The sequence below is a fragment of the Microcaecilia unicolor genome, chromosome 1 (genome assembly GCF_901765095.1).
Source record: "Microcaecilia unicolor chromosome 1, aMicUni1.1, whole genome shotgun sequence".
Taxonomy (NCBI): domain Eukaryota; kingdom Metazoa; phylum Chordata; class Amphibia; order Gymnophiona; family Siphonopidae; genus Microcaecilia; species Microcaecilia unicolor.
In genome coordinates this window covers 61,597,019-61,624,065 of record NC_044031.1, presented here as the reverse complement: position 1 = coordinate 61,624,065, position 27,047 = coordinate 61,597,019, and the positions used below count along the sequence as shown (strand labels likewise).

The 27,047-nt window shown below is 41.9% G+C and overlaps 1 protein-coding gene across 4 annotated transcripts in view; it reads right to left on the bottom strand.

Annotated features, from left to right (window-relative positions):
- CRHR2 (corticotropin releasing hormone receptor 2) overlaps window positions 1–27,047 on the bottom strand; it is a 452,797-nt gene that overhangs the window by 2,484 nt on the left and 423,266 nt on the right. For all 4 annotated transcript variants that reach the window (XM_030197833.1, XM_030197850.1, XM_030197841.1 and 1 more), the window contains 3 exons: window positions 20,870–20,955; window positions 11,177–11,312; window positions 5,969–6,010 (listed from right to left, as the gene is read on the bottom strand). In XM_030197833.1, coding sequence (XP_030053693.1) covers window positions 5,969–6,010; window positions 11,177–11,312; window positions 20,870–20,955 — 264 coding nt within the window. The remainder of the gene's footprint in view (window positions 1–5,968; window positions 6,011–11,176; window positions 11,313–20,869; window positions 20,956–27,047) is intronic.

The following is a 27,047-nucleotide window of genomic DNA, read 5'->3' as shown; positions in this document are numbered from 1 at the left end:
CTACTTGTTGTTAGGCTAAGTATTGTCATCTGGGAGCAGTGTTTTGAAGAGGTGTGCTTTAAGGTGGTTTTTGAATTGTAGGTCGTTGTTTATGGATCAGTAAGGAGTTCCAGATTTTGGCATAGACGCATGAGAAACTTGTTGTGTATGTGGTTTTGTATTTCAGGCCTTGTGTAGAATATGATTTCAGCTATAGACTTTGGTTCAGACCTTGGTTCAAGGCCTGTAGGACACAGGCTGATTGACCAGTGTTTTCTCAAAATGTATGATCTGATCACAGTCACCCTGGGAGTAAACAATTCTAGGAAAGAAGAAAGATAAGGGTGCAAGCGATTCTGAGAATAGAGAAATGGTCAGTATGCACATATAAGATAACATGGCTTAGAAAGATTAAGGGGAAACCCAGATGGCCTGATAACCTCTGTGGAAAACTCCCTATCTTTCTGAGAAATATGACTAGCTTAAAGTGAAATATAATGTTGCCTAAGATAACCATATATAACTGTATGCATTAGAATATAGTTGTTGGAGAGTCAGTCAGACGACACTTCTGTGTACTAGAAGCTGATCTCCCATGAGAAAACTTATTGTACCTGCTTGGATAAGAGAATAAAATTTTGATTGCTTTTCTCATAAGTGCAGCCTTGTCTTGTATCTCCTCAAAAGAGTAAAGGGTCTTATTACACCTTGGGAAGGTAGAATAAAGACTAAAATAACTTACACTTGACATTTGGGGAAGTGAAGGGTTAGGTAGGATCTCGCGCTCTTGTTTGTGTTGCGTAGTGGTAGAGTAATTAGGTTGGACATGTAGGCTGGGGTGAGGCCAAAGATTATTTTGTAGGCCAAGGTACAGGTCATGAATGATATACACAATTTGATGGATAGCCAGTGTAGGTTTTGGAGTAGAGGTTTTGCGCTTTCAAATTGGTTTTTGCCATAGATAAGACTTGCTGCCATATTTTGTGCAGTTTGTAGCTTCTTTAAGGTCTGTTCCTTCCATCCTGCATAGATTGCATTACAGTAGTCTGCATGACTACTACTACTACTTAACATTTCTAAAGCGCTACTAGGGTTACGCAGTGCTGTACAGTTTAACAAAGAAGGACAGTCCCTGCTCAAAGGAGCTTACAGTCTAATGGACAAAATGTGCAGACAATCAAATTGGGGCAGTCTAGATTTCCTGAATAGAGGTATAATGGTTAGGTGCCAAAGGCGACATTGAAGATGTGGGTTTTGAGCAAGGATTTGAAGATGGGCAGGGAGGGGGCTTGGCATATAGGCTCAGGAAGTTTATTCCAAGCATAGGGAGAGGCAAGTCAGAAAGGGCGGAGCCTGGAATTGGCGGTGGTGGAGAAGGGTGCAGAGAGGAGGGATTTGTCCTGTGAGCGGAGGTTTCGGATAGGAGCGTAAGGGGAGAAAAGGGTAGAGAGGTAATGAGGGGCTGCAGATTGAGTGCATTTGTAGGTTAGTAGGAGAAGCTTGAACTGGATGTTGTACCTGATCGGAAGCCAGTGAAGTGACTTGAGGAGAGGGGTGATATGAGCATATCGGTCCAGGCGGAAGATAAGATGAGCAGCAGAGTTCTGAACAGATTGAAGGGGGGATAGATGGCTAAGTGGGAGGCCAGTGAGGACTAGGTTGCAGTAGTCAAGGCGAGAGGTGATGAGAGAGTGGACGAGATTTCGGGTGGTGTGCTCAGAGAGGAAAGGGTGAATTTTGCTGATGTTATACAGAAAGAAGTGACAGGTCTTGGCTGTCTGCTGGATATGGGCAGAGAAGGAGAGGGAGGAGTTGAAGATGGACCATGGTTTGGATGAGGGAGTGAAAGACATTTCGTGGAAAGTAGCTGTTTTTTTTTATAAGCTTGAGTTTCCACATTGTCTGAAACATTTTCTTTGTAGTGTTTGTGACCTGTTTGCAGTGAGTTTTTTTTCTTATTTACTTTCAGTTTGAAAGTTGCTGCCCAGAATTCCATGAGATTTATGCTGTCTATGATTTTGGAAGAAATTTTGGATATATCTTTTTTGAAGGGGATGAAGATGGAGATGTCGTCTGCGCATTTGAAGGAGTTGAGCCCTTGACTGGAAAGGGAACTTGCAAGGGGAATCATCATTATTTTGAATGTGGAGAGAGTGGTGAGCCCTGAGGTACTCAACATTCCACTTTCCAGGAATTGGAGATTGTGGAGTTCAGTTTCACTTGGTAGGATTGGGTGGTCAGGAATCCACGGAACCATTCAAGCATTTTCTCCCCTATTCTTATTTTGTCGAGCATTCTTTGTAGGATAGTGATCGACCATGCTGAATGCACTGGCCATGTCGAACTGAAGAAAGAGTATATTATTCCCAGTTGCGATTTCATGTTTTAATTTTACTAAAAGTGCGATTAATACCGTTTCTGTGCTGTGGTGAGTCCTGAAGCCTGATTGGGATTCATGTAGAATATCTGTTGAGATATTTGGTCAGTTGCTTGGCTATGATGCCTTCCATTATTTTAGTTGTTAGAGGTATGGAAGCTACTGGTCTGTAATTTGCGGTATCAATATTTTTCCTGATGTCCTTTGGGATTGGTGTGAGAAGCATGTTGCCCTTTTCTTTTGGGAACTGGCCTTCTCGGAAGATGAAGTTTAGGTAAGAGGTTAATTGGTCAATGTTCATAATATAGTTGGGGCAGGTGTCGAGTCTGCAATGTGTGCTCAATAAGTTTCTTATCACTTGTGTTATCGGTGAGCCTGACGTCAGTGCTGGGCAAAATGTCTGAGGTCGCTCACCACTGGCCCTGTGATTTCCTCCTTTGGTGCCCCACCCACTCTGACATGACTTATGATAGTACCAAACGCAATTCTGGGTAACCAACAAAAATCGGTTTCAAATTTCAAAATTAGCAAACCATAACAGAAACCCTTATTAGAACTTTAAAGTATTAGAAATATTCTCATTTACTCATGTTGTATAAATAATTGCTTTTTGTAAAAAGCTCAATAAAATTATATAAATATTTATTTGTTGTGCTCAGTTTTTTTGGTGTATTGCTGTGGACTAAAAGTCCAAGCTTTGCAGGGACACCACATTTACATCATAGCACATCCTACCTCCATCCTGATCACAATATTTAATTAATAGACAATATCCAAAAACTGATGTTCAAAAACTAATGTTCAAAAAAAAAAAGGAATATTGTAAAACAGCTACTTAGTTTAGGTAGAGATTGTGCAGAACCAAAGATCTTCTTGCTGCAAAGTTCTTGTCCACTGCAATACTTTTTTCAAAAATCACTCCGTGCAAGACATAAGATCAAAAGAATCACTGTTCATAGGTTTTAGTTCCCTACATGGGCCATGCAGTGGCGTAGCCACAGGTGGGCCTGGGTGGGCTGGGGCCCATCCACTTGGGGCTCAGGCCCACCCAACATCAGCACATATTTAGTGCTAGCTAGAGGAGATCCCAAGTTCGTCAGCTGAAGACCTCCCCTGATGGTGCTGAAAACACTGCTCTCCACTTCAGCCGTCTAAGTTTCCTAAGCTGCTGATACTGGCCTCATCACATTGGGGGGGGGGGGGGGGGGGGGGGGGGAGGAGAACACTTGGTGCCCACCCACTTCTTGACTAGGCCCACCCAAAATCTGCTGTCTGGCTACGCCCCTGGGGCCATGTTTCGCCAGACTAGTGGCGTCTTCAGGGGAACTGATCTGAAACAGGTTACAGATTTTTCGATGGCGAACAGTGGCCCCTAGTGGCCTGAACAGGGAAATTGAATGGCAAGCTCTCATCTAATCTTTTCCCGCCGTTTGAAAACAGCTGATGCCTGACATATATTCTGCGCATGTGTGGGCGTTCTGAAGTAGGTTTGTGAACCGGACAGGGTGTTGTTCCTCCCTGGTTTTGCTGAAAAGTGAGTAAAGAATTGGATTTATGTTGAATAGGAGTATATTTTGTAATTTGAATTTTGTATGGCTGTTTTACTTTCACTTTTAGATACGAGGTGAAGTGCTGTTTTTTATACAATCTCTAACCTGTTACACTAGCAGGAAATAATTTAATCAATTGATTTTTTTTTTCTTGTTCTTTAATCTTTGGAGGCAATTTTAGAATATTTATGGGCTGTTTGTACAAGCTATACACATATGTAGTGTTTATCGAAAAGGCTTTATATATACCAGGAAGCATGCATAGATTTCAAGGATGCATAGTCTGGACATGACTTGGTGATCCTTAAAAGTAAATGATAGCAGATAAAGACCCGCATGATCCATCCTGTCTGCTCAATAAGGTAGCCAGAGCCGCACCAGCCACATTGCTTAAACATTGGTAGGCAAGTTTCTACCATACCAACCACATATAAGCAGCCAAACATGAGGGGGTCTTGGTTATAACCATATATCACCCCTAAGTACTGCTGACAGTATTCAACTTATCAGTCAATATGTCTTCCCCTCCCCCCTGAGCTGCACAGCTCTCTCACACCACAGGACAATAAAGTGATCTACAATACTAGGGTGGCTGAAGCTTCAGCTGCCTTTTGAAATTTGCGGAACATAAACCACAGAAGCCTGTCCACTGTCACCCTTGTTTCCCCCCAACGTTGATATTGCCGAGTCTTCACCAGTCTTTTGCCATTTGCGGGACACAGACTGTAAAAAAAAATCTGTCTGGCTTTGACCTTAGTTCCCACTACTCAGCATGGCATGTATACCTAGGAAGTATTTCCCTGCTGGCATTTATACCGTCTTCGAGCCACACATAACTCTCAGCTAATGTTGTTTAAACTTGGGAGTTCTGAGAAGTAATTGAGAGGGCAACTGTGCTTACTTCTTTGGTGTTGAAAAACTACCTTGAATTGCAAAATCTTCAGAGAATGGCTTTCTAATTAGCTTCCCTTGAAAATACAGATTTGCAAAATCTCACACATGTATTCTGTGAAATTGTAGTTCATACATTTAAGCAGTGCAGCTTACACATCTTGCCCCCTCCCCTTGCCCTTTTACTGAATGTGCTGTTTTATAAAGTGATTTATTCTTAAATGCATCACATCAAATATACATATATTTTTCATGTTACTATTCGTATTTATAAAAGGTTCTATGAGCTTGTTTTACAAAGTCACACTAGTGATTCCCGCGTGTCAAATGAGGGGAAGCCAATAGGAATTGAATAGGCTTCCTCTCATTTACTGCACTGAGAATTGATAGCGCAGCTTTGTAAAAGAATCCCTATGTCCCTTCCTCAGGGGAAAGTTATCAATGTGGCCTACGGTTAAGATGTGTTATTCTACTGTTAACAGGGGCAAAAACAGAGAAGCAGGAGCACAGAATCTATGTTTGTAACCACAATCAAGAAAGGAGTATAGGATGAACAAAATGACAATCAGCCATGGGGATTTCTCATTCTCCGGTTGTTTCACCATTTACATTTTTAACAGGCACTTTGAGCCACATCATTACATCACAAATTTGACTTACATATTCATGTCTTTCCCATACATTATGCATTTAAAGATGGCATCCCATTGCACTGGTGCTTTTAAGATTTGAAGTCCTGATCCCCATGGCTGATCATCATTTTGTTCATCCTCTACTCCTTTCTTGACTGTGATTCTATTGTTAACTCCAGTAATTAGTAACTAGGACTCGTTGCTTTAAATGGGACCTATATTGGAACAGCACGAGTTAGTAGTAAAATAACCCATCTTAAACCACTAATAATTAGGCCCCTCAGTTTTTCACACACAGACTGAAATGTTCATTTTCTGACCTACACACCCTTATTATTACTATTATTATTATAATTATTGACTATTGTATTCTTTATATGTAATAAATTTGCATTTAAACAAAATAAATTATTTTGGAGATATTTCTAAACCAAGTACAATAAAAAATTAATTTAGAAGATTTCCATGATTTATATTGAATGTGGAGCCCTTTCAGTGACAGTAAAAAAAAGTTGTATTGTTCACAGGCTTATGCTTACCTCTCCGTTTAAAAAGCAGTAAAAGACTGAAACAAAGAATCCCTGTAAAATAATTGGACACTTGTTAGCTCAATACATTAACCAAGAACTCAGTAACCATTTTATTTCTAAGCAGGCGTTGTGGGAAAAATACAAGAATCAATTACTGCACTTGTGAAACTGCTAGAACTCTGTAATGGCCACAGCACGTACACAGGCCGATGTCAAACGTGTTACTACTACTACTTAACATTTCTAAAGCACTACTAGGGTTACGCAGCGCTGTACAATTTAACATAGGACAGTCCTTGCTCAAAGAGCTTACAATCTAAAAGACAAGTGTACAGACAAAGTGGGGCAGTCTAGATTTCCAAAAGGTTAGGTGCCGAAGGCAGCATTGAAGAGGTGAGCTTTGAGCAAAGATTTGAAGATGGGTAGGGAGGGGGCTTGGCGTAGGGGTTCAGGAAGTTTGTTCCAGGCATAGGGTGAGGCGAGGCAGAATGAGCAGAGCCTGGAGTTGGCGGTGGTGGAGAAGGGTATTGAGAGGAGGGATTTGTCCTGCGAGCGGAGGTTATGGGCGGGAACGTAGGGGGAGATGAGGGTAGAGAGGTAGTGAGGAGCAGCAGACTGAATGCATTTGTAGGTAAGGAGGAGAAGCTTGAACTGTATACGGTATCTGATCGGAAGCCAGTGAAGTGACCTGAGGAGAGGGGTGATATGAGTATATTGGTTCTGGTGGAATATAAGACGTGCGGCAGAGTTCTGAACGGATTGAAGGGGGGATAGATGGCTAAGTGGGAGGCCAGTGAGGAGTAGGTTGCAGTAGTCAAGGCGAGAGGTAATGAGAGCGTAGACGAGAGTTCGGGTGGTGTGCTCAGAAAGGAAAGGGCAAATTTTGCTGATGTTAAAGAGGAAGAAGCGACAGGTCTTGGCAGTCTGCTGGATATGCGCTGAAAAGGAGAGGGAGGAGTCGAAGATGACCCCGAGGTTGCGGGCAGATGAGACGGGGAGGATGAGGGTGTTATCAACTGAGATAAAGAGTGGGGGAAGAGGTTTTAAACAGCTGGGTAACACAAAAGGTATGATACTGTACTGTTCATACAATGTCTAATGTAATCACTTACAACACAGGTATGCATGATTTGCCACACCACTGTAATGTGAATCACCAAGTCGCCGACAGCATGCTTCACAGCGGCTTGCTATGATTGATCTAGTCCTTTGAGAATCTAATACAAAGGATTTTATTTGAGAAGTTACCTGCCTTGTCACTGTACACCTCTATGCTGAGACCATAATCAAAATATTTGGAGTACTGTAATACATTTTCACAACTGGTACTATATAGGGAAAGGGAAAGGGAAATGGGACTTGATATACCTCCTTTCTGAGGTTTTTGCAACTACATTCAAAGTGGTTTACATATATTCAGGTACTTATTTTGTACCAAGGGCAATGGAAGGTTAAGTGATTTGCCCAGAGTCACAAGGAGCTGTAGTGGGAATTGAACTCAGTTCCCCAGGAGCAAAGTCCACTGCACTAACCACTAAGCTACTCCTCCATTCCAAGGCACAGCAGAGCTAATTAACTCTTCAATGTAGGGCAGAGCTAATTAACTCTTCAATGTAGTTTTGCTCCCAATGCACACAATCTTCTAGATCTATTATTCTACCAGAATTTCCAATGAGAAAAAAATGTTAATGCAAATTTTAAGCCATTTTTGCATTTGATCAATGTTCACTACTATAGACTGGATTTCGATTCATCAACTCACCTTACCAAATTCATGCATGAGGCAAGTACATTCATTCAGATAGGCCCTTGCCGTAGAGAGATTACAGTAGTACCTGAAGTAATGGATAGTTAAGTGACTTGCCCAGTGAGAGAAGCACTGCACTAACCACCAAGCTTATTTTTCACTGAATGGGAGAAGATCCTTAATTAATCTAATATTTGGCTTGATTATAATATATCACTAGGTTTAGAAATTCCTGTGATGTTTAAGTGTTTCTGCATTGCTTAAAGTGATGGCTCAGTGCAGTTTCACCAGGAAGGCCTCCAATAGGAAGTTAAGGAAAAATTAGGTCTTACCTGATAATTTTCTTTCCATTAGTACTGTAAGCTGCATTCATGAACCAGCAGGTGGAGATAGAGAACTGAAAACTGAGCTGAGATATATCTCTCTTGGCATCCAGTCCAGCTCCTCAGTATTTATGTAGACAAGCAGTAAGGATACAATCAGTACAAACTCAACAACCATAAACACTAGTGGTTAGAGCACTGTTTTGTGTTGCAGACTACTGATGTTTGTTCTGGCATGCTTTAACCATTAATGAGCTGCACACTGTTGCTTGAAGTTCCAAAGAGTGTACCTCAAAGGCTTATTTCAGCGACCTTTCTAGCTGCCTATCCTGTAGGTCATTTTGGGCAATGCCCCCTTCCAACGTCAAGGTGGTCTTCTTTGTCAATGTTGTAACAAGGGAGTCCATCCTCAGAAGCTACAATTTATCTTTCTCTTCTGGAACCAACGGGCAGAGGCAAGCCACGACTCTTCCCACTCTCATCCCCCTGTCCGGTGAGACCCATTCTGCTGTAATCAGGTCCTGAATGTCTGGATGCAAGGGGAAGGCCTTAGAAGGAACTCTAAAGCCACTCATGATTGACGAAGATAGAACTCCTGACGCTACGCTGAAGGCTCCTCATGGAAGGCTCCTCAATAGAAAGCACTGCCAATGCCTCAGAAATAAGAGTACTGAGCTTCTCTTTATGAAACAACCTCAGTACTTAAGAGTCATCTCCCACTCCCTCAGAAAGGAGCTTTTCCTCCTCTAACAGCTCCTTCAAAGATGGCTCCTATGAAAAGACTGAGGCCACATCAAATAAAGAGGGAGAAACAGAGACAGACCTCCAATAAGTGGGCAGATGAGGCTAAACAAAATCTCTTAGGTGCCAGAGGGGCAGCAGGGTGAGAAACTGAAGCACCATGCAGCAACTCTGACAGTCCCTGCTTCAGTAAATAGGCCTGGTGTAAGAGCAATATAAACTCTAGAGAAAACAAAGATCCCAATGTAGATGAATGCTCTTTCGAACCCTGAGTTTGTAAAATGGTGGCTGTGCTTTGCTCATGATGAATCAGAGCTTCGCTGCCAGCCGGCCCAACAAAATGATGCGCATTCTTACGCTTTCTTACATCAAAATGCGCACCGTCCCTGCTGGAGAGCAAAGTCCCAGGCATATTTGGTTGCTGTGCCAAATCTAAAAACATGCTGCCACAGACTGTTTCCCCTCCCACGTCCTGTGGGATTTCCGGCATGCATAAACTGCAATGCCCTCACAGCAGGAAAACCACTTAACTGACTCCGCTGAAGTCGCCATTCACCCCGACTCTCACCAGTGCAGCACAACACAGTGCCAAGCAGTGAGTGAGGACCCCCCCCCCCCTGCATCAAGTTGATTGCAGCCCTCCAAGCAGTTCTGAGTCAAGCTTTAGTCAGTCTTATCACTGCTGGCTGCTCCCCCCAAGCTCACAGTCACCACAATTCTTACCCCAGATGAGATGAGAAAGAATCAGGACAGATACTCTTCCCTATGCTCTCCAGTAAACCTCTTTCCTTCTCTTTGTTTTCTTCTTTTATTTATTTATTTTAAGGTTGTTGTACTGGAAAAGGAGAGCTCCACAGGAAACGGGGGGGGGGGGGGGGGGGGGGGGGGGGGGGGTTTGAAGGGAGGGAAGAAGAAAATTTGCAGGGCACCAGAAACAGAGATCTGAAGACTTGCAGATATGACTCTGCAGATAGTGACGGCAACTGGCCTTGCTGAGTTTAAAGGGGGTCTGGACAGATTCCTGAAGGAAAAGTCCATTGACCGTTATTAAATTTTGGGATTTTGCCAGGTTCTTGGGACCTGGATTGGCTGCTGTCGGAGACAGAGTGCTGGGCTTGATGGACCTTTGATCTTTTCCCAGCGTGGCAGTGCTTATTTACTTATGTATGTACTTATGACACCTGCAATGCTCAACTGAGGACCAGTTGACCAACTGGAGCAGGAGCAAATCTCTCTGAACCAGGCTGAAAAGTGTTTCCATCCATCTGGTGGAGACAGAAAATATGACTGGATGCCAAGAGAGAGAATATCTCAGCTTGGTTTTCAGTTCTCTGCTTTCACCTGCTGGTTGATAGACACAACTATCCCACAGGTTGTGGAAGTACCACCAGGCTAGGGAAGCAGCAGCCCGGAGGTACTTCCCACCACTAGCGCGCCATTACATCTGGCGGTAATCGGGCAGTGCCACATGCTGCCTGGTTACTGCTGTGTTAGCACAGGTGCCCTTACCGCCACCTCAATGGGTGGCAGTAAGGGCTCCCCCCCCCCCCCCCCAAAATGGCCATGCGGCAAGTACTTTACTTGCTGCATGGCCATTTCCTAAAGAGAGACTTCCCTTTTATCTGCTGCGGTAAAGGGGGACTCGTTCCGCCGACGCCAGTGCAGGCCCCCTTTTGCCGCAGCTTGGTAAAAGGGGCCCTTAGTTACTTCCTCCATTAAAGGCCTGGGTGAAGAGCCAAGCTTTCACCTGCTTCCTGAAGTAGAGATAGTCTTGTGTTAGGGCTGCTCAGGAGAAGGCTCAATGGCGGGTATCACATCCCGTGATGTACTTTGGAGAGGGTGAGGTTAGTGATACTCCTTGGAAGGACCATAGCAACCTTATCACTGTGTAGAGGGAGGTTCTTCAAGTACCTGGGCCATTTCCTTTAAGGGTCTTGATCAAAGATAGAGTTTTAAATTTAGCCCTGTATTATACTAGTAGCCAGTGAAGGGAAAGGGAAATGGGACTTGATATACCACCTTTCTGTGGTATTTTGCAACTACATTCAAAGCAGTTTATATATATACAGGTACTTATTTTGTACCTGGGGCAATGGAGGGTTAAGTGACTTGCCTACAGTCACAAGGAGCTGCAGTGGGAATCGAACCCAGTTCCCCAGGATCAAAGTCCACAACACTAACCACTAGGCTACTCCTCCACTCCCAATAATCAGAAAATGCAAATCAAACAGTTTCTTACACAGATGATATGCAAATATATCTCATGAATATTCATTATAGGTACAGCAGACGTATTTGGAACCCTAGAGGAGGATAACTTTCACACCACTGATGTGCTCTAATGCTGTGTGGTAACAGTTAAATACCTTGCATAAACTGTTAGCAAAATGAGTTTGTATGCCTTACCTGAAAAGACTGCAAAAACGAATTGAAATAGATGAAGACTATCTGGGAAATGTCATCTTCGCCAGGATTGACAAAGAAAAGCATGTAGGTAATACCAAGGAGAGGCAGGAGAACTAATGTAGCCTTTACCGCCTTCCTGTGAAGGACAACCAAAGAAAAAAGAGACACTGGGTTTATGAAGATGTCATGTTCCCTTAACCACATGCCCTACAGTAAATGACACACAATATACTGACAAGGTACTGGAGACATCAACAAGTAGGCAAAACCTTTTCACTGACAGCACAGTTTATATATAACAGAACAAAATAATAGTATGTTAAGCCACTATTCAGAAAGAAAACGGATCAAATCCTAGCCGGCAAGAGTACTCTCTACCTACGGCAATTGTACATACATTAATATACACAACTTTTAATAATTAAAGCTATTATAAAAAAAATTTCCAGACCATAGTTGTAGTTATTCAGCTCTCTAGATATGTACTTATATTGAACTTTTCCTAGCTATTTGCCAAAAGCAAGAACATTCTTAATATATTAACACAGTAGGAGGTCTGTTTACTGGACTATAATTAGCAGTCTGCGCAGGTGTTGGTGCATCTACTTTTCTTTATAGAATAGCTTCAAATATGCACATTTATAGAATTACACCTGTGGAGAACAATTCTAGAAAGAGGTGCCTATATTTAAGTGCCTACAGGGTGGCTATGTAGACCTATTCTAGAATGGAAAACATGTGCTTATTTTACTTTATACTGTATAATAGTGGTTCTCAACTGGTGTGTTGCGAGCACCCGAGAGGTGCGTTTTGGGGCCAGCACAGAAAGCAGCTTTTTTCCCCCTGTTTTTAAAGTAGCACACCTCTTTTCTTTTCTTCTTCCCTCTCCTCCCACCATGGATCCAAAACCTCTTCCTCCTGCCCCCACCCCTCCTGGTGAGTCTGGCTCCTCTTCCTCATCCTTCTTTAGCATCCCCGGTCCATCAAACTAGACCTCTGTGCTGGTGCTGATATTGGCAGCAACAGCGGTAACACACTGTCTGGGTGGAGCTGGATCCTTCCTTCTGCAGCGTCCTGCCCACGACTAAACAAAAGGTTATGTCAGAGGTGTGGGACGCTACAGAGGGAAGGATCCAGTTTGGACCAGGTAGCATGATATTGCTGTTGCTGCCACTTACTGCAGCAGGAAAGAACTCGGGCTTGATGGACTGGGGGTGTTGAGGGAGGACAAGGAAGAGTGCTGGACTCAGTGAGTGGGGGGGGGGGAGTGCTGGATGGGGGAAGGGAATGGAGAGCTGCTGGATGGGAGAAGATGGATGAAGACAGAGGGAGAGGTTCTGGACCTATGCAGGGGAGGGAGACCGGAGAGATGCAGACTTTGGGTGAGGGAATAAGACGAGGAGGGGGAAATGTAAGGCAGAGGGAGGCTGAGGGGTGGGGAACATGTCAGGTGGTGGGGTGTGGGAGGTGGGGCTGAGAGAAGGACATGTCAGACCTTGTGAGAGAGAGATGATGGACTGCAAGGGAAGAGGGAGGAGAAGCAGCTAGACAAACGGTATCTTTCTTCTTGGGTTGTGTAGATGGTAAACTGCACTTATCATGCTTTCATTTTTGGTGTGCAGTTTGCTGCCTATACAGCCTGAGAAGGAGCAGGGCATCCGTCTGGCCAGGATGAACAGACGGATGCAGAAATGGTAAAGGAAATTAGGGACGCAAACAAACTGGGCAACATAATAATAATGGGTGATTTCAATTACCCCGATATTGACTGAGTAAATGTAACATCGAGGTACACTAGGGAGGTAAAACTTCCTTGATGAAATCAAGGACAGCTTTATGGAGCAGATGGTACAGGAGCCCACGAGAGAAGGAAAAATTCTAGACCTAGTCCTTAGTGGAGTGCATGATCTCGTGCAGGAGGTAATGGTGCTGGGGCCGCTTGATAACAGTGATCATAATATGATCAGATTTGATATTAGCTTTGAAGTAAGTATACACAGGAAATCAAATATGTTAGCATTTATCTTTAAAAAAGGAGACTATGATAAAATAAGAAGAACGGTAAAAAAAAAAACTTAGGAGCGACTGCGAGGGTGAAAAATTTACATCAGGAGTGGATGCTGTTCAAAAACACCATCCTGGAAGCCCAGGCCAAATATATTCCGCATATTAAAAAAAGTATGGAAGACCAAACGACAGCCGGCATGGTTAAAAAGTGAGGTGAAGGAAGCTATTAGAGCTAAAAGAAAATCCTTCAGAAAATGGAAGAAAGAACTGACTGAAAATAATAAGAAACAGCATAAGGAATGTCAAGTCAAATGCAAAGCACTGATAAGGAAAGCTAAGAGGGACTTCGAAATAAAGATTGAGTTGGAGGCAAAAACACATAGTAAAATTTTTTTTAGGTATATTAAAAGCAGGAAGCTGGCAAAAGAATCGGTTGGACTGCTAGATGACCGAGGAGTAAAAGGGGCGATCAGAGAAGACAAAGCCGTTGCGGAGAGATTAAATGAATTCTTTTCTTCGGTCTTCACCGAGGAAGATTTGGGAGAGATACCAGTGCCAGAAATGGTATTCGAAGCTGATGAGTCGAAGAAACTTAATGAATTCTCTGTAAACCTGGAGGATGTAATGGGGCAGTTCTACAAACTGAAGAGTAGCAAATCTCCTGGACCGGATGGTATTCATCCCAGAGTACTGATAGAACTGAAAAATGAGCTTGTGGAGCTATTGTTAGTAATATGTAATTTATCCTTAAAATCGAGCGTGGTACCGGAAGATTGGAGGGTGGCCGATGTAACGCCGATTTTTTTAAAAGGTTTCGGAGGAGATCCGGGAAATTATAGACCAGTGAGTCTGACGTTCATGCCGGGCAAAATGGTAGAGACTGTTATTAAGAACAAAATTACAGAGCATATTCAAAAGCATGGATTAATGAGACAAAGTCAACATGGATTTAATGAAGGGAAATCTTGCCTCACCCATCTACTACATTTCTTTGAAGGGGTGAACAAACATGTGGATAAAGGTGAGCCGGTTGATATTGTGTATCTGGATTTTCAGAAGGCGTTTGACAAAGTACCTCAAGAAAGACTCCAGAGGAAATTGGAGAGTCATTGGATAGAAGGTAGTGTTCTACTGTGGATTAAAAAGTGGTTAAAAGATAGAAAACAGAGAGTAGGGTTAAATGGTCAGTATTCTCAATGAAGAAGGGTAGTTAGTGGGATTCCTCAGGGGTCTGTGCTGGGGCCGCTGCTTTTTAACATATTTATAAATGACCTAGAACTGGGAGTAACTAGTGAGGTAATTAAATTTGCTGATGACACAAAGTTATTCAAAGTCGTTAAATTGCGGGAGGATTGTGAAAAATTACAAGAGGACCTTACGAGACTGGGAGACTGGGCGTCTAAATGGCAGATGACGTTTAATGTGAGCAAGTGCAAAGTGATGCATGTGGGAAAAGAGGAACCCAAATTATAGCTACATCATGCAAGGTTCTACGTTTGGCGTCACGGACCAAGAAAGTGATCTGGGTGTCATCGATGATGATACGTTGAAACCTTCTGCTCAGTGTGCTGCTGCGGCTAAGAAAGCAAATAGAATGTTAGGTATTATTAGGAAAGGAATGGAAAACAAAAATGAGGATGTTATAATGCCTTTGTATCGCTCCATGGTGCGACCGCACCTCAAATATTGTGTTCAATTCTGGTCGCCGCATCTCAAAAAAGATATAATGGAAATAGAAAAGGTGCAGAGAAGGGTGACGAAAATGATAAAGGGGATGGAACGACTTCCCTATGAGGAAAGGCTAAAGCGGCTAGGGCTCTTCAGCTTGGAGAAAAGGCGGCTGAGGGGAGATATGATAGAGGTCTATAAAATAATGAGTGGAGTTGAATGGGTAGATGTGAAGTGTCTGTTTACTCATTTCAAAAATACTAGAACTAGGGGGCATGCGATGAAGCTACAATGTAGTAAATTTAAAATGAATCATAGAAAATCTTTCTTCACTCAACGTGTAATTAAACTCTGGAATTCGTTGGCTGGCTTCCTAAAGGAAAAGTCCATAGACCATTATTAAATGGACTTGGGGAAAATCCACTATTTCTTGGATAAGCAGTATAAAATGTTTTGTACTTTTTTGGGATCTTGCCAGGTATTTGTGATCTGGATTGGCCACTGTTGGAGACAGGATGCTGGACTTGATGGACCTTTGGTCTTTCCCAGTTTGGCAATACTTATGTAAGATTTGTGTAGCTGTATCTCCTGCTGCCATGCTGGGTTTTCTGTAGCCTCCTTCCCTTTTGAATCACTGCCCTAAATGTTGGCGCTTTATAGAATTTCCCCACTGATGCATAAACTATAAAATCTAGCTATAAAATTACGGAACAACCAATACAGGCCCACAGATTTGTAGTCTCTCAGTATGTACAGTCAGAATCAGTGACATTTTAGTCCAGAAAATAATTTTAGTTCTAGTTTTTATTTACTTGCAAAACATGTAATTTTTATTCTAGTTTTCAGCCAATGGCCATTTTACTTTTTATTCAGCCCTCCCCCAACAGCTAAAAGTTATTATTTTCTACACCACTTACTATTTCAAGAGGATGAACACGTGTGTTAAAGAAAAAATTCCTATGCTGGGACCAATGACAATTGAAAGCGTTTATCTGCTAAATTACTAGCAATTGTTAAAGAAAAAATTACGCTGTTTTCTGAAGGTACATAAGCTCTTTGTACAAAGACAGTATGTGACTGAGTATATGAGATGATACATTCTTATATGGAGGGTGCATAAATAGTTTGGATCAACTGGAAGGTAGATTGTATTGTATATATATGTCTCCCTGCATGTATTATAACTAAGGGCACTGAAGCAGATAAACTGCGTATACACATATATTTCTCAGAGAATAAAACTTTTGCATGCTATTATTGGCAGATCTGTATTAAAATCCATTTTCACTTTCCTGCCTGTTTTTTCTTACATATTAAAGGACCTTTGTATGAGCAGCAGGCAGCAGCATAACCCTAGAGGAGTATGAGTTGCCTGTGTGTGTTTGTCTGAAGTGTCACGATCGTGGCAAGGACGAGACCCGATGCAGCGGCGTGGACGGCCACTGTAGTGCTAGTGCAGCTCCTTCCTACCTGGCTTCCGGGGTCAGCTCGGCGGCGCGGCCAGCCACTGCAGTGCTTGTGCGGTTTTCCCAGGCAGTTCCAATGCAGCGACATGGGTGGCTTTTCTGGCTTCTCCCCTTTTTTGGGCAGCTCCTCTCTGGTGGGGGCATCACTTTGCTGACATCAGACATCTTCACTTTCTTAGGGGAGAGCCAGAAGATGGTTTGGGGCATCAGCTACTTTTCTGGAAGTAGCACTGGTGTGTTTCTCTTTACTTTTTGGCTCGCTGCCTGCCTGACCTGAAGCCTGAATCAGTAACCTGGACCCGTTCTTGCTGACTACTTGCCGCCTGCCTGAACCAGTAACCTGGACCTGACTCTCCTTTCTGTCTAGCTAGTTCTGTTCTTGCCCAGTCCCTCCTAAGTCCTGTCAGCCGCCAGAACACAGGAGCTCAACTGCTGAGGAACAGCGACCATCGCAGGTGAAGCTCTGGGTTTCCCGAATGCTACTCCAGGAACAGAATCCACAGGCTTCTGGCTTGATACCCCTGCTCTTGGAACAGCACAAGGGCTCACAAACAGTGGTCCTCACCGGACCAGCGTGACCACCTTGACATGAAGAGTGAAAGAGTGTTTGTGTTTATGTATGTGTTCCTCCATGTTTATATTTTTGTTTTTCTCTGGTGTGGAAAATTTGTGCTGGAGTGGGGAAAAAAAAACACTGGTACAAATATCCCTGTACCCGTACTAAGTGGAGGGAATTTTTCAGTCCAGGCAATTTGGCCAGGTTAACTACTTAGTCCCCTGAGCAAATTCCTTTGAAAACTGCCCTAATACTGATTTCACTCTGTCTATATCTTTCAGAGGCACCAAAGAAAGCTAAGGATTAAATATTCAGCCCGTGGTGGTCAGCAATTTTTTTCACAGACGTCGTCTTTATGCCTCCATATTCACGTCTGGGAACCAGCACTGAATACTGTATATTGGTATGTGCGGACTGCCAGTGCTTATCCAGTTAACAGCCAATCAGATAAGTTCAACCAGACACAGAAGGATTGTGTTTTATGTGATTTGGTTTGTCCAGTTGACTTATCTTGTTAAGTACTAAATATTGGCACAACAAGATAAGAGCTGACTCCGCCCTGACTCTTTCCCTGGACCACCCACAACATATCCAGTTTTGGCTTAGGTAGATAGAGGAGATATTCAATGGCACTATGGGGGAGATTCTATATATGGTGCCTAAAAAATCCACATGGAAAACAGTGCCGACTAAGCGCATTCTATAACCTAGGTTTAGGCACTGTATATAGAATACGCTTAGTTCATATCCAAGCCCCTAAAACCACATGCATCCATTTATATCAATGAAAACATGGCGTAAATTCTGGCATGTTGATTTAGGAGCACTGGGTCATATTGTATAACTACGCACACAAATTTCAGAATGCCCACGAAACACCTATTTCCCCCCATCCATAACCACACCCCTTTTTGCCTACGCACATTAGAAGTTAGGTGCACTACATTACAGAATGCGCTTAGCAACTTGTGCACGTAAATTGTAATTATTGCCAATTAGTGCTCATTATTGCTTGTAAAGAGCTGTTATCAACGCTGAGCTTGCAAAGCCAATTAAGTTATGTATGTTGTTATGGAATATGCTTGGATTTCAGAGTGGATCTCTAGGTGCACTATATAGAATCCAGTGGTATCTAGTTAAGTGCCACTGAATATCCCCAGATATCCCTACACAGCTGATTTAACCGGGAAGGAGCTTCTCCTGCCCAGTTAAATCACTTTGAATATCAGCTCCTAAATATTTCTGTTTTAATGTCACTTTTTCCGTTTGTGAAGCATTTTTCACACTTAAAAAACTTTCTATCTTTATACTATAGACACACCTTACTTTGGCACTTCTGATTTGTAGTTGAGGCAGTGGAGGGTGAAAATGACTTGCCCAGCTGTCCTTGTACTCAACCCACTGCTTTGACCACTAGGTCATTGCACTCAAGGCATGTGCTTAGAGTCCCCTGCTTAATCACAATCTACTGCTGCTAAAACTCGCTGAACTAGACCCTGCACGTTTCCTTACACTGTTTCTGGAGAAGTGAAATGTGGGGGACTAGGATGGAAGGAAGGAGGGGTAGGGAAAATATAAATGTGACTCAATTGGGGGGGGGGGGGTAAACAGAGTCCACAAGGGTATACCTTCTAAGTTCAGTTTAATGTTTGTCAAGAAATGCCTAGCCACCCGCCTTGGGCTAACCTGCGGCCACTTAGAGGGTCTATCCCCAGCACAGTTCAGGTCCGCCTGCACTTGCTGCTTGTGCTGTACACTAGCACCCTTCTCCCACTGACTGTGTCACAACTGCCTCTGGGCGAGTCTCCCGCTCTCATATTATCCCCAGTAATTTCTAGGTTACTGGAGGCCACTCTCCCAGTGGTCCCAACAGTTCCCAGAAAGCACTCACAGACCCAACACACAAACTACCAGGATTCTTTATCAGTCCAGGCAACCAGAGTCAACAAACTGAAAATGTTTATTGTCAGAACTTGAACAGTGAACTAGAAAAAGTGCAATCAGCAGAACAATAACAGGTAACTGAAATATGGATCAAATATAACATTAACTAAACACTTGCTTACTTTCTCAAAAGTACCTGGGGAGATCAGTAAATAAACTGCTCACAGATGATCAAATATAACTGGTCACAGGGCCTCAGCAAAGAGATGTCTCTCTCTTCTCCCTGGCTAAGACTGGGGCAGAAGCCAGTACATACCAAATGAATTGAGTTCCTGGATCAATCAGAGCCCAGAATAACAAGTTTGAAAATATACTGCAGACTGCCTTTCCAAAAGGCTTAAACAAAGAAAACACCCTTGTGTCTGCAGTAGCAAACATGCACCACCTGCTGGCCAAACCAGAGAAATACACTCCAGGAAATACCAACTACACTTTACAGGCTTAAAACACACTTTTCTGTCATAATGTTAATCTGGCCCTAATCAGACAAGATCAGAGAAGAATAACAATGGTCCAGCCTTTCCTCTCCCATTATTTCCCAGGGATAGATGAAAAGAAAGAAAAGCTTCTGGTACCAAGTGCTGCCTAATACTAGCAGAAAAAAAGTCCTGAACACATTTCCTGATGTTTCTAGGTGGACTCAAATGAGATGAAGGAATTTTCTGGCCTTTCGTCAGAAGGTCCTAGCTTTAGGTGCTACATTTCAGTTATGGTTTCCTTGTAAATGAATGATTTATTTGAATAATGTTAAATGTTTCTTTGAGCTCCCACAGTTGCAATTTTTTCATGAGGGGAAATGGGCTGTGTCAACTTGATTTCCTGGGTATATGACATCATGATTAGAGCTACACGATTTACAGCAAAATGTTTCATCCTTTTCATATTTCTTTTGTGATTAAACCCATTAACCATCCAGGAACAGCACCTGGATGGTTAAATGACATGTAATTGGCTTTCCAGCGATATTCATTGGGGGATAACCGGCTATCGGCCGCTGAATATTCCCCGTTAGTGGCTAGGAGATAACTGGCTATATTGCGCAATATAGCTGGTTATCCCTGAATATTCAGCACACAGCTGGCTATTATAAGTGACCACATTGGGCAGCGTAAAGAGCTGGAATATCGTTGGCCAGTTTAAACTTAACCAGCTCTATCCAAATATTTATATAGCCAATTAAGTTTAAACCAGTCAAAAATAAACCGGATATTCAAAGCCAGTCACCGGAAAGGGCCTGGCACTGAATATCCAGGCTGACCGCTAAACGCGGGTGTAGCTAGGCTCCTTCCTGTGGTCTGAATATTGGCTTCAAGGTGTCTTATCTTTTCTTAGACTCACTTCACTTGGTTTCCTCCTTCTGTTGTAGCTCAGAAGTGGAAGTTTATATGTATTATATTGTGGAAAGAGCTACAGTAGTAGCGAAAAAAGCAATCCTGCAGGAGTGGCTGGGGAACAAACCACCATCACTGCAATATTGGCGAACTCAAATGCTTATACTTTTACGTACAGAACATCTGGCAATGCGAAACCAGCCACGGATAAGAAGACAACAATTTGAATGCAGATGGGCACCCTTTTGGGAAACCTTGACCCCAATGGTCCGGAGCCAGATATTGAACATATAATCCCCGTTGCTGCTGCTCCTGTAACCTCTGCTTGTTATTGGATATATAAGGGAAAAAGGGGGGGGGAGGCTTTGGGGAGGGAAGGGGGGTAGGGAACAGGGAGGGGAGGGGGGAGTAGTTTAGGGGGGGAAATACTAATATCAATAAAAATACAAAATGTGAAGATATGCCAATTGCTGTTATGGAACTTGCTTATGTAATGTGAAATGTTACAGCTGATTATGTTCACTTAATAAAAATGATTGAAACATATGTATTATATTGTGGATTTATTTTTTCCTTCAAATATGATGGAGTTTTTGTGCTGTTTCTTTGTAATGGTTTTCTTTGTAATATTCATTTGCAATTCAATTTAAAAAAAGGGCCTGAACACACACACACATCAGATTTATTAACTTGATGGCAGAGACAGTTCTAGGCATCTTACCTGTATTGTATTGTTTCAGAAGTGGTTGAAGCTCTCAGTTTTGTCATTAGTATTCTTACTATATTGAACAGAAACACAAAATTTATCTGAAAAAGAAACAGAACAATATATTTAAAAAACTGGAATTGCAATTTAGAGTAAGCTATAAGATGCAGATGTATAGCGTATAAAATTTCAGATATATGATTCAAATCTTACTGTAAGTAGAGTCTGCTTAAATTGTCAATAAAAAGTGGGTTAACACACATTTACAAAGTCCAAAAATACAATATTTCCCAAGATTCCTCTAATACATAATAGATTTTGCTTAACACAGTAGCGGATGGTACTATAAGAGCATCTCACTGTAAGGGTTTAAAGGATGGATTAAAATGGTTTGGAGGTGATTTTATTCAAGTTTGGTGCCACTTAGCTTTATAAAAAGTTGATTTACTCATATACCTATAAAAGTTCTACTTATAGGGAAATGGGACTTGATATACTGCCTTTCTGAGGTTTTTGCAACTACATTCAAAGCGGTTTACATATATTCAGGTACTTATTTTGTACCAGGAGCAATGGAGGGTTAAGTGACTTGCCCATAATCACAAGGAGCTGCAGTTGGAATTGAACTCAGTTCCCCAGGATCAAAGTCCACTGCACTAACCACTAGGCTACTCCTCCACAGAAACAGCAGCAGGCAGAAATTTTAAGGGGGGGAGGGCATGCTTTGGCAATAAATGGGTGATCCAAAACATATGTATATTCTGTATTTTACAAAGGCAGTAGGGAGTAATTTTATAACCTTTATTTCATGGGTAAACCCTGTTTTACCTACAGAACAAGGCTTTCATAAAATTACCCCAAGGGTTACACAGGTATAATGTAGATGCACAGAATGTTAGTACATAGTTTCACACAATCTAAGTCTAAGCTAAGAGGAGATGTTCATGTGGCATGAAAGTGAAATCATCAATTACCTATGTACTTTCACATACATCTATATCGACTCCTGAGCAAACAGATTTACCCAATATAGTTGCAGGTTATGTGAGGTTATTTAAAATAGCCCCACAATAGATGCCTACTTATGCTTCCTACTTAGACGATTTGTTATATATTACCTCTTGTATGGTAGCACTGTAAAATGGCACCACTACATGTAGACGCATCAGCACTTCTCCATGGAAGCTGCTGAGTTGAGTATAGCCCAAAGCAGTATGGAATTTGTAGTTCCTGATTTTACCCCATTGAAATCTATGCTGTAGGTTCCATAAAGTACTGTTAACAGAGTTGTCAGAAAGCTTCAACTGGCTTAAAATCTTCCATTTTGAACTGGGTAACTTGGCAGCTATACTGCTGTGAGCACTCATATTTAGCTAAGTTCTTCTAACAGCTTTTTATTTAGATGACGGAGTCAAATGTTCAGTAACTAGCAGGGATGCCTGAGGCTTGAAACTAGAATAGAACAAGACAAGAACTAGGATTACTCAAGGAAAGTCTTAATGAGCCCTCAAGAAATAAGGCAAAAAACAGGATCATAGTAACATAGTAGATGACGGCATAGAAAGACCTGCACGGTCCATCCAGTGTTTCCAACAAGATAACTCATATGTGCTACTTTTTGTGTATACCTGACCTTGATTAGTATCTGCCATTTTCACGGCACACACGGCACAGACCGTAGAAGTCTGCCCCCCCCCCCCCCCGGCTCTGCCCCCCAAATCTGCGCTAATCCAAATGCAAAACTGGATAAAGCAACAGGAAACAAGGTTAGAGGCAGGGTAGAATTGTGCAAGCCTGCTCCAAGGTAGTCCTTGTTGGTTCAATCAGGAAATAGGAATTAAGAGTACCAGAAATACAAGACACAACTAGGAACAGGCTGTTTATAACCAGTCTCCCAAGAAGCATAACAGTTCCTCCTGGAAGGTTGCTGCCTTTCAAACCAAAGCACATACACTCGGCTGGCTTGTGCCCAATAGCTATTAACACTGGCCACCCCCTCCCCTTGAAATTTAACTGTCACTCTATGTATTTTGCAAAAGCTCCATGCTTGCAGAGGATTTTGTACAATACACAGGGAACTGACATGTCCTGAATTGTATGTCTCAGTTCTAGTTTCAGCAATCTATGTAAAATGGGCCTTTTAGTTTACTAATAATCTTATGGTTTTCCAGTATAAATGACTAGGAATTGAATAAACTCATACTCTTGTATAAAGAGGACAAAATTGCCATAAAAAGGTCAGTACTTTCTTGTAGAAGGTTGAGAAACAGGGAAGCCAGGTTCTAGACTTAGGGTCACTCCTTGTGATCTTGGGCAAATCACTTAACCCTCCATTGCCTCAGGTACAAACAGGCTGCAAACCTTCTGGGGACAGAGAAATACTGTACCTGAATGTAACTCACCCTGAGCTACTACTGAAAAGATGTGAACTAAATTCAAAATCCCTTCCCTTCCCTTCCCATTCCTTCTTGTTCCATTATTTCTGGGCACTGTAACTCCTAGTAGAAATATATGCTTTTTGAAAGTAAGCACTAAAGAGGTAATTGTTTATGGAGCTACCTAAAATTAGATGGCATATCCGATGGCACATAATTTACAGGTGGGTGTTCATATAGGCAGAGTATGAGGGAGCATGGTCAGGGTTGCATACTTGCATGTGTAATTCATAGAATGCGTTTTGTCCATATCTCCTGAATCTAGGTACGAGTATCTAAGTGCTCATGTCTAAACATAATCATATGTACCTATTACTTTTCTTTACAGAACAGGCACCTCCTCTTTATAGAACTGACAAATAAATAAAGTATAAGTCTCTGAAAACTTACATGAAATTACTTTCTCTTGGAGAAATAGGATACTACGGTAACCAGTTAGCATGTGGTAATATAGCTGCACTAACTGGTTACTGTAGGAATGCTCATGCTTTGCCACTAAGGGCCTTATTCTATAAAGGTTATGCTCCTAAATTTATGCTACTAATTTAGGAGTACATAAGTATTGCCACACTGGGACAGACCAAAGGTCCATCAAGCCCAAAATCCTGTTTCCATCGGTGGCCAATCCAGGTGAAAAATACCTGGTAAGATCCGGAAAAGGTTCAATACATTTTATGCTGCTTATCCTAGAAATACTAGTGTGTTGCAACACAACAATGTTGGCTGTAGAGGTTATCTCATATCAATCAAAACAACTGTGTCCGCCAATTTTTGGTATGGCTCACAGATTTGTATAGGTTTGTAATCATAGAACACCTCCAGCCAACCAGTAGTATCGAAAAAATGTTCATATATTTAAAGTTCAAAATATACTACTGTACAAAAAATAAACATTATTGCAATACACAGGCAAATAATGCACAAGTTTAACTTAGCTTAAAGGCTCCAGACTCAGATGTGCTGTCTTCTAGGGCTGGAGCTCATCGGGTTTCAACTGAACATAGTGAAACCTTCCAGCAACTCCGTTATCGTTGTAAGCCCGACAGGACCCTGTTTCGCGGTCTCTTGCTTTGTCAAGGGCATAAACCTTTGTAGTACGGAGAAAAAATTGTATCAATATAAGCCAAACTAATTACAATTTACTTGCTATAAATATCTAACGTCTGGACTCACAGCAATAACGACATATGTTGATGAATCGCCAATCCAAAATGGCGTTGGCGTCTTAATTATAGTTGTAATAGGCTCCGCCTCTTTAAGTCACGTCATGAACAACTAGCAATTCACATGTGTCAAATTAAAAGAAACAGTTCCAATGGAGATAAGTGTTCAAGCCTTGAGGTTCGACTGTATTCAGGCGAAAAATCCATCGGGTTTCTTTTTGAAGTAATAGCCTGTCGATGTTACCTCCAAGGACATTCGGCACTATGCAATCAATTACCATACATTTTAGAGACTCACAAGAATGTTGTTTCGAAATGCAATGTTGAACTAAAGGGGCTCCTATAATTCGAGCTGAGATTCTAGATCTGTGTTCGACCATTCTTGCGTTTAAAGATCTGTTTGATTTACCAATGTATATCTTATCACATGGGCATTTGACATAGTAAATGATATGAGTGGTACGGCAAGTCGTTTGATGTTTGAGTTGAATAGTCTGGCCATTGTGATAGAATTTGGCTGTCTCTATAGTCATAGGGCAGGTTTTACATCCATTCTTGTTACATTTTTTATGGCTGCCATACATATTGAACCCAGTAATTGTGAAGGTTGATAAATCAGCTGGACTTAAGATCTCTTTAAGATTACGTGCTCGAGAGAATGCCATCCTTAGGCGGCAACTCTCAAAAATGGGATGAGCACGTATGATATCCCAATGTTGTTTGATGATATGTGCAGCAGCTTCTCCTCCTTGTACATATTTCATAATGAACGTCATAACAGGATCTTCTTGTGGGTCGATTGTCTTGTTTTGTAAAAGCAAGTCCCGATCCAGATGTTTGGCCCTTGTATAGGCTTTCTTTAAAACTGGTTTGGGGTATTTACGTTGTAATAACTTAGAGCCAAATACATTGGCTTGCTGACGGAAGTCCAGTTCTTCTGAGCAGATCCGTTTGAACCGCACAAATTGTGAAAAAGGTATGCTTTGTCGAAGAGTTTTAGGGTGACAGCTGCTGTATTCTAGGATAGAATTCCTATCTGTGGATTTAGTGTATACCTTGGTTTGTAGGCAGCTACCATTTAATGTGATTTCAACATCGAGAAAATGAATGTGATTATCTGAAAAAGACAAAGTAAACTGGATCCGAGGATGGCAATTATTTAACCATACTTGAAAATCTATTAGCTCATTGACAGTGCCCTTCCATAGGACAAAGATGTCATCGATATATCTGCGCCAGATCACAATGTTGTGCCAGTACGGGGAGGTATGTAACCACTTGGTTTCAAACGCGGCCATGTACAAGTTAGCTAATGTCAGGGCAAAAGTGGCACCCATGGCCACACCAGAAATCTGGAGATATAAACTGCTCCCAAATTTGAAAAAATTCTTGCATAAGGCCACCCTCAGCAACGACATCAAAAATTTAGTCGGAACCTCATGTGGTCTCTGTCTACCCTTCAATAGCATAAGCACTACTTCCATTAGCTCATCCTGTGGGATCATTGTGTAAAGAGATTTAATATCAAACGTTGCCATTATACACTGAGCCTGCGGAATGTGTGTGTCTCTCAAAATCTGTAGGAAATGATTAGTGTCCTTGATATATGAAGGGCATCGTGGAACCATGTCTTTCAGGAATGAATCCAAATAAATGGATAAAGGCTCAAGAAGAGAACCTCTCGAGGAATTAATTGGTCTGCCAGGGGGCTTATGAGGATCTTTATGTATTTTTGGTAATAGGTACATAACCGGTATAATGGGAGTTTTATTGTTCAAAAAAACAAACTCTTTGTTGGTTAAAAACGTAAATACCCCAAACCAGTTTTAAAGAAAGCCTATACAAGGGCCAAACATCTGGATCGGGACTTGCTTTTACAAAACAAGACAATCGACCCACAAGAAGATCCTGTTATGACGTTCATTATGAAATATGTACAAGGAGGAGAAGCTGCTGCACATATCATCAAACAACATTGGGATATCATACGTGCTCATCCCATTTTTGAGAGTTGCCGCCTAAGGATGGCATTCTCTCGAGCACGTAATCTTAAAGAGATCTTAAGTCCAGCTGATTTATCAACCTTCACAATTACTGGGTTCAATATGTATGGCAGCCATAAAAAATGTAACAAGAATGGATGTAAAACCTGCCCTATGACTATAGAGACAGCCAAATTCTATCACAATGGCCAGACTATTCAACTCAAACATCAAACGACTTGCCGTACCACTCATATCATTTACTATGTCAAATGCCCATGTGATAAGATATACATTGGTAAATCAAACAGATCTTTAAACGCAAGAATGGTCGAACACAGATCTAGAATCTCAGCTCGAATTATAGGAGCCCCTTTAGTTCAACATTGCATTTCGAAACAACATTCTTGTGAGTCTCTAAAATGTATGGTAATTGATTGCATAGTGCCGAATGTCCGTGGAGGTAACATCGACAGGCTATTACTTCAAAAAGAAACCCGATGGATTTTTCGCCTGAATACAGTCGAACCTCAAGGCTTGAACACTTATCTCCATTGGAACTGTTTCTTTTAATTTGACACATGTGAATTGCTAGTTGTTCATGACGTGACTT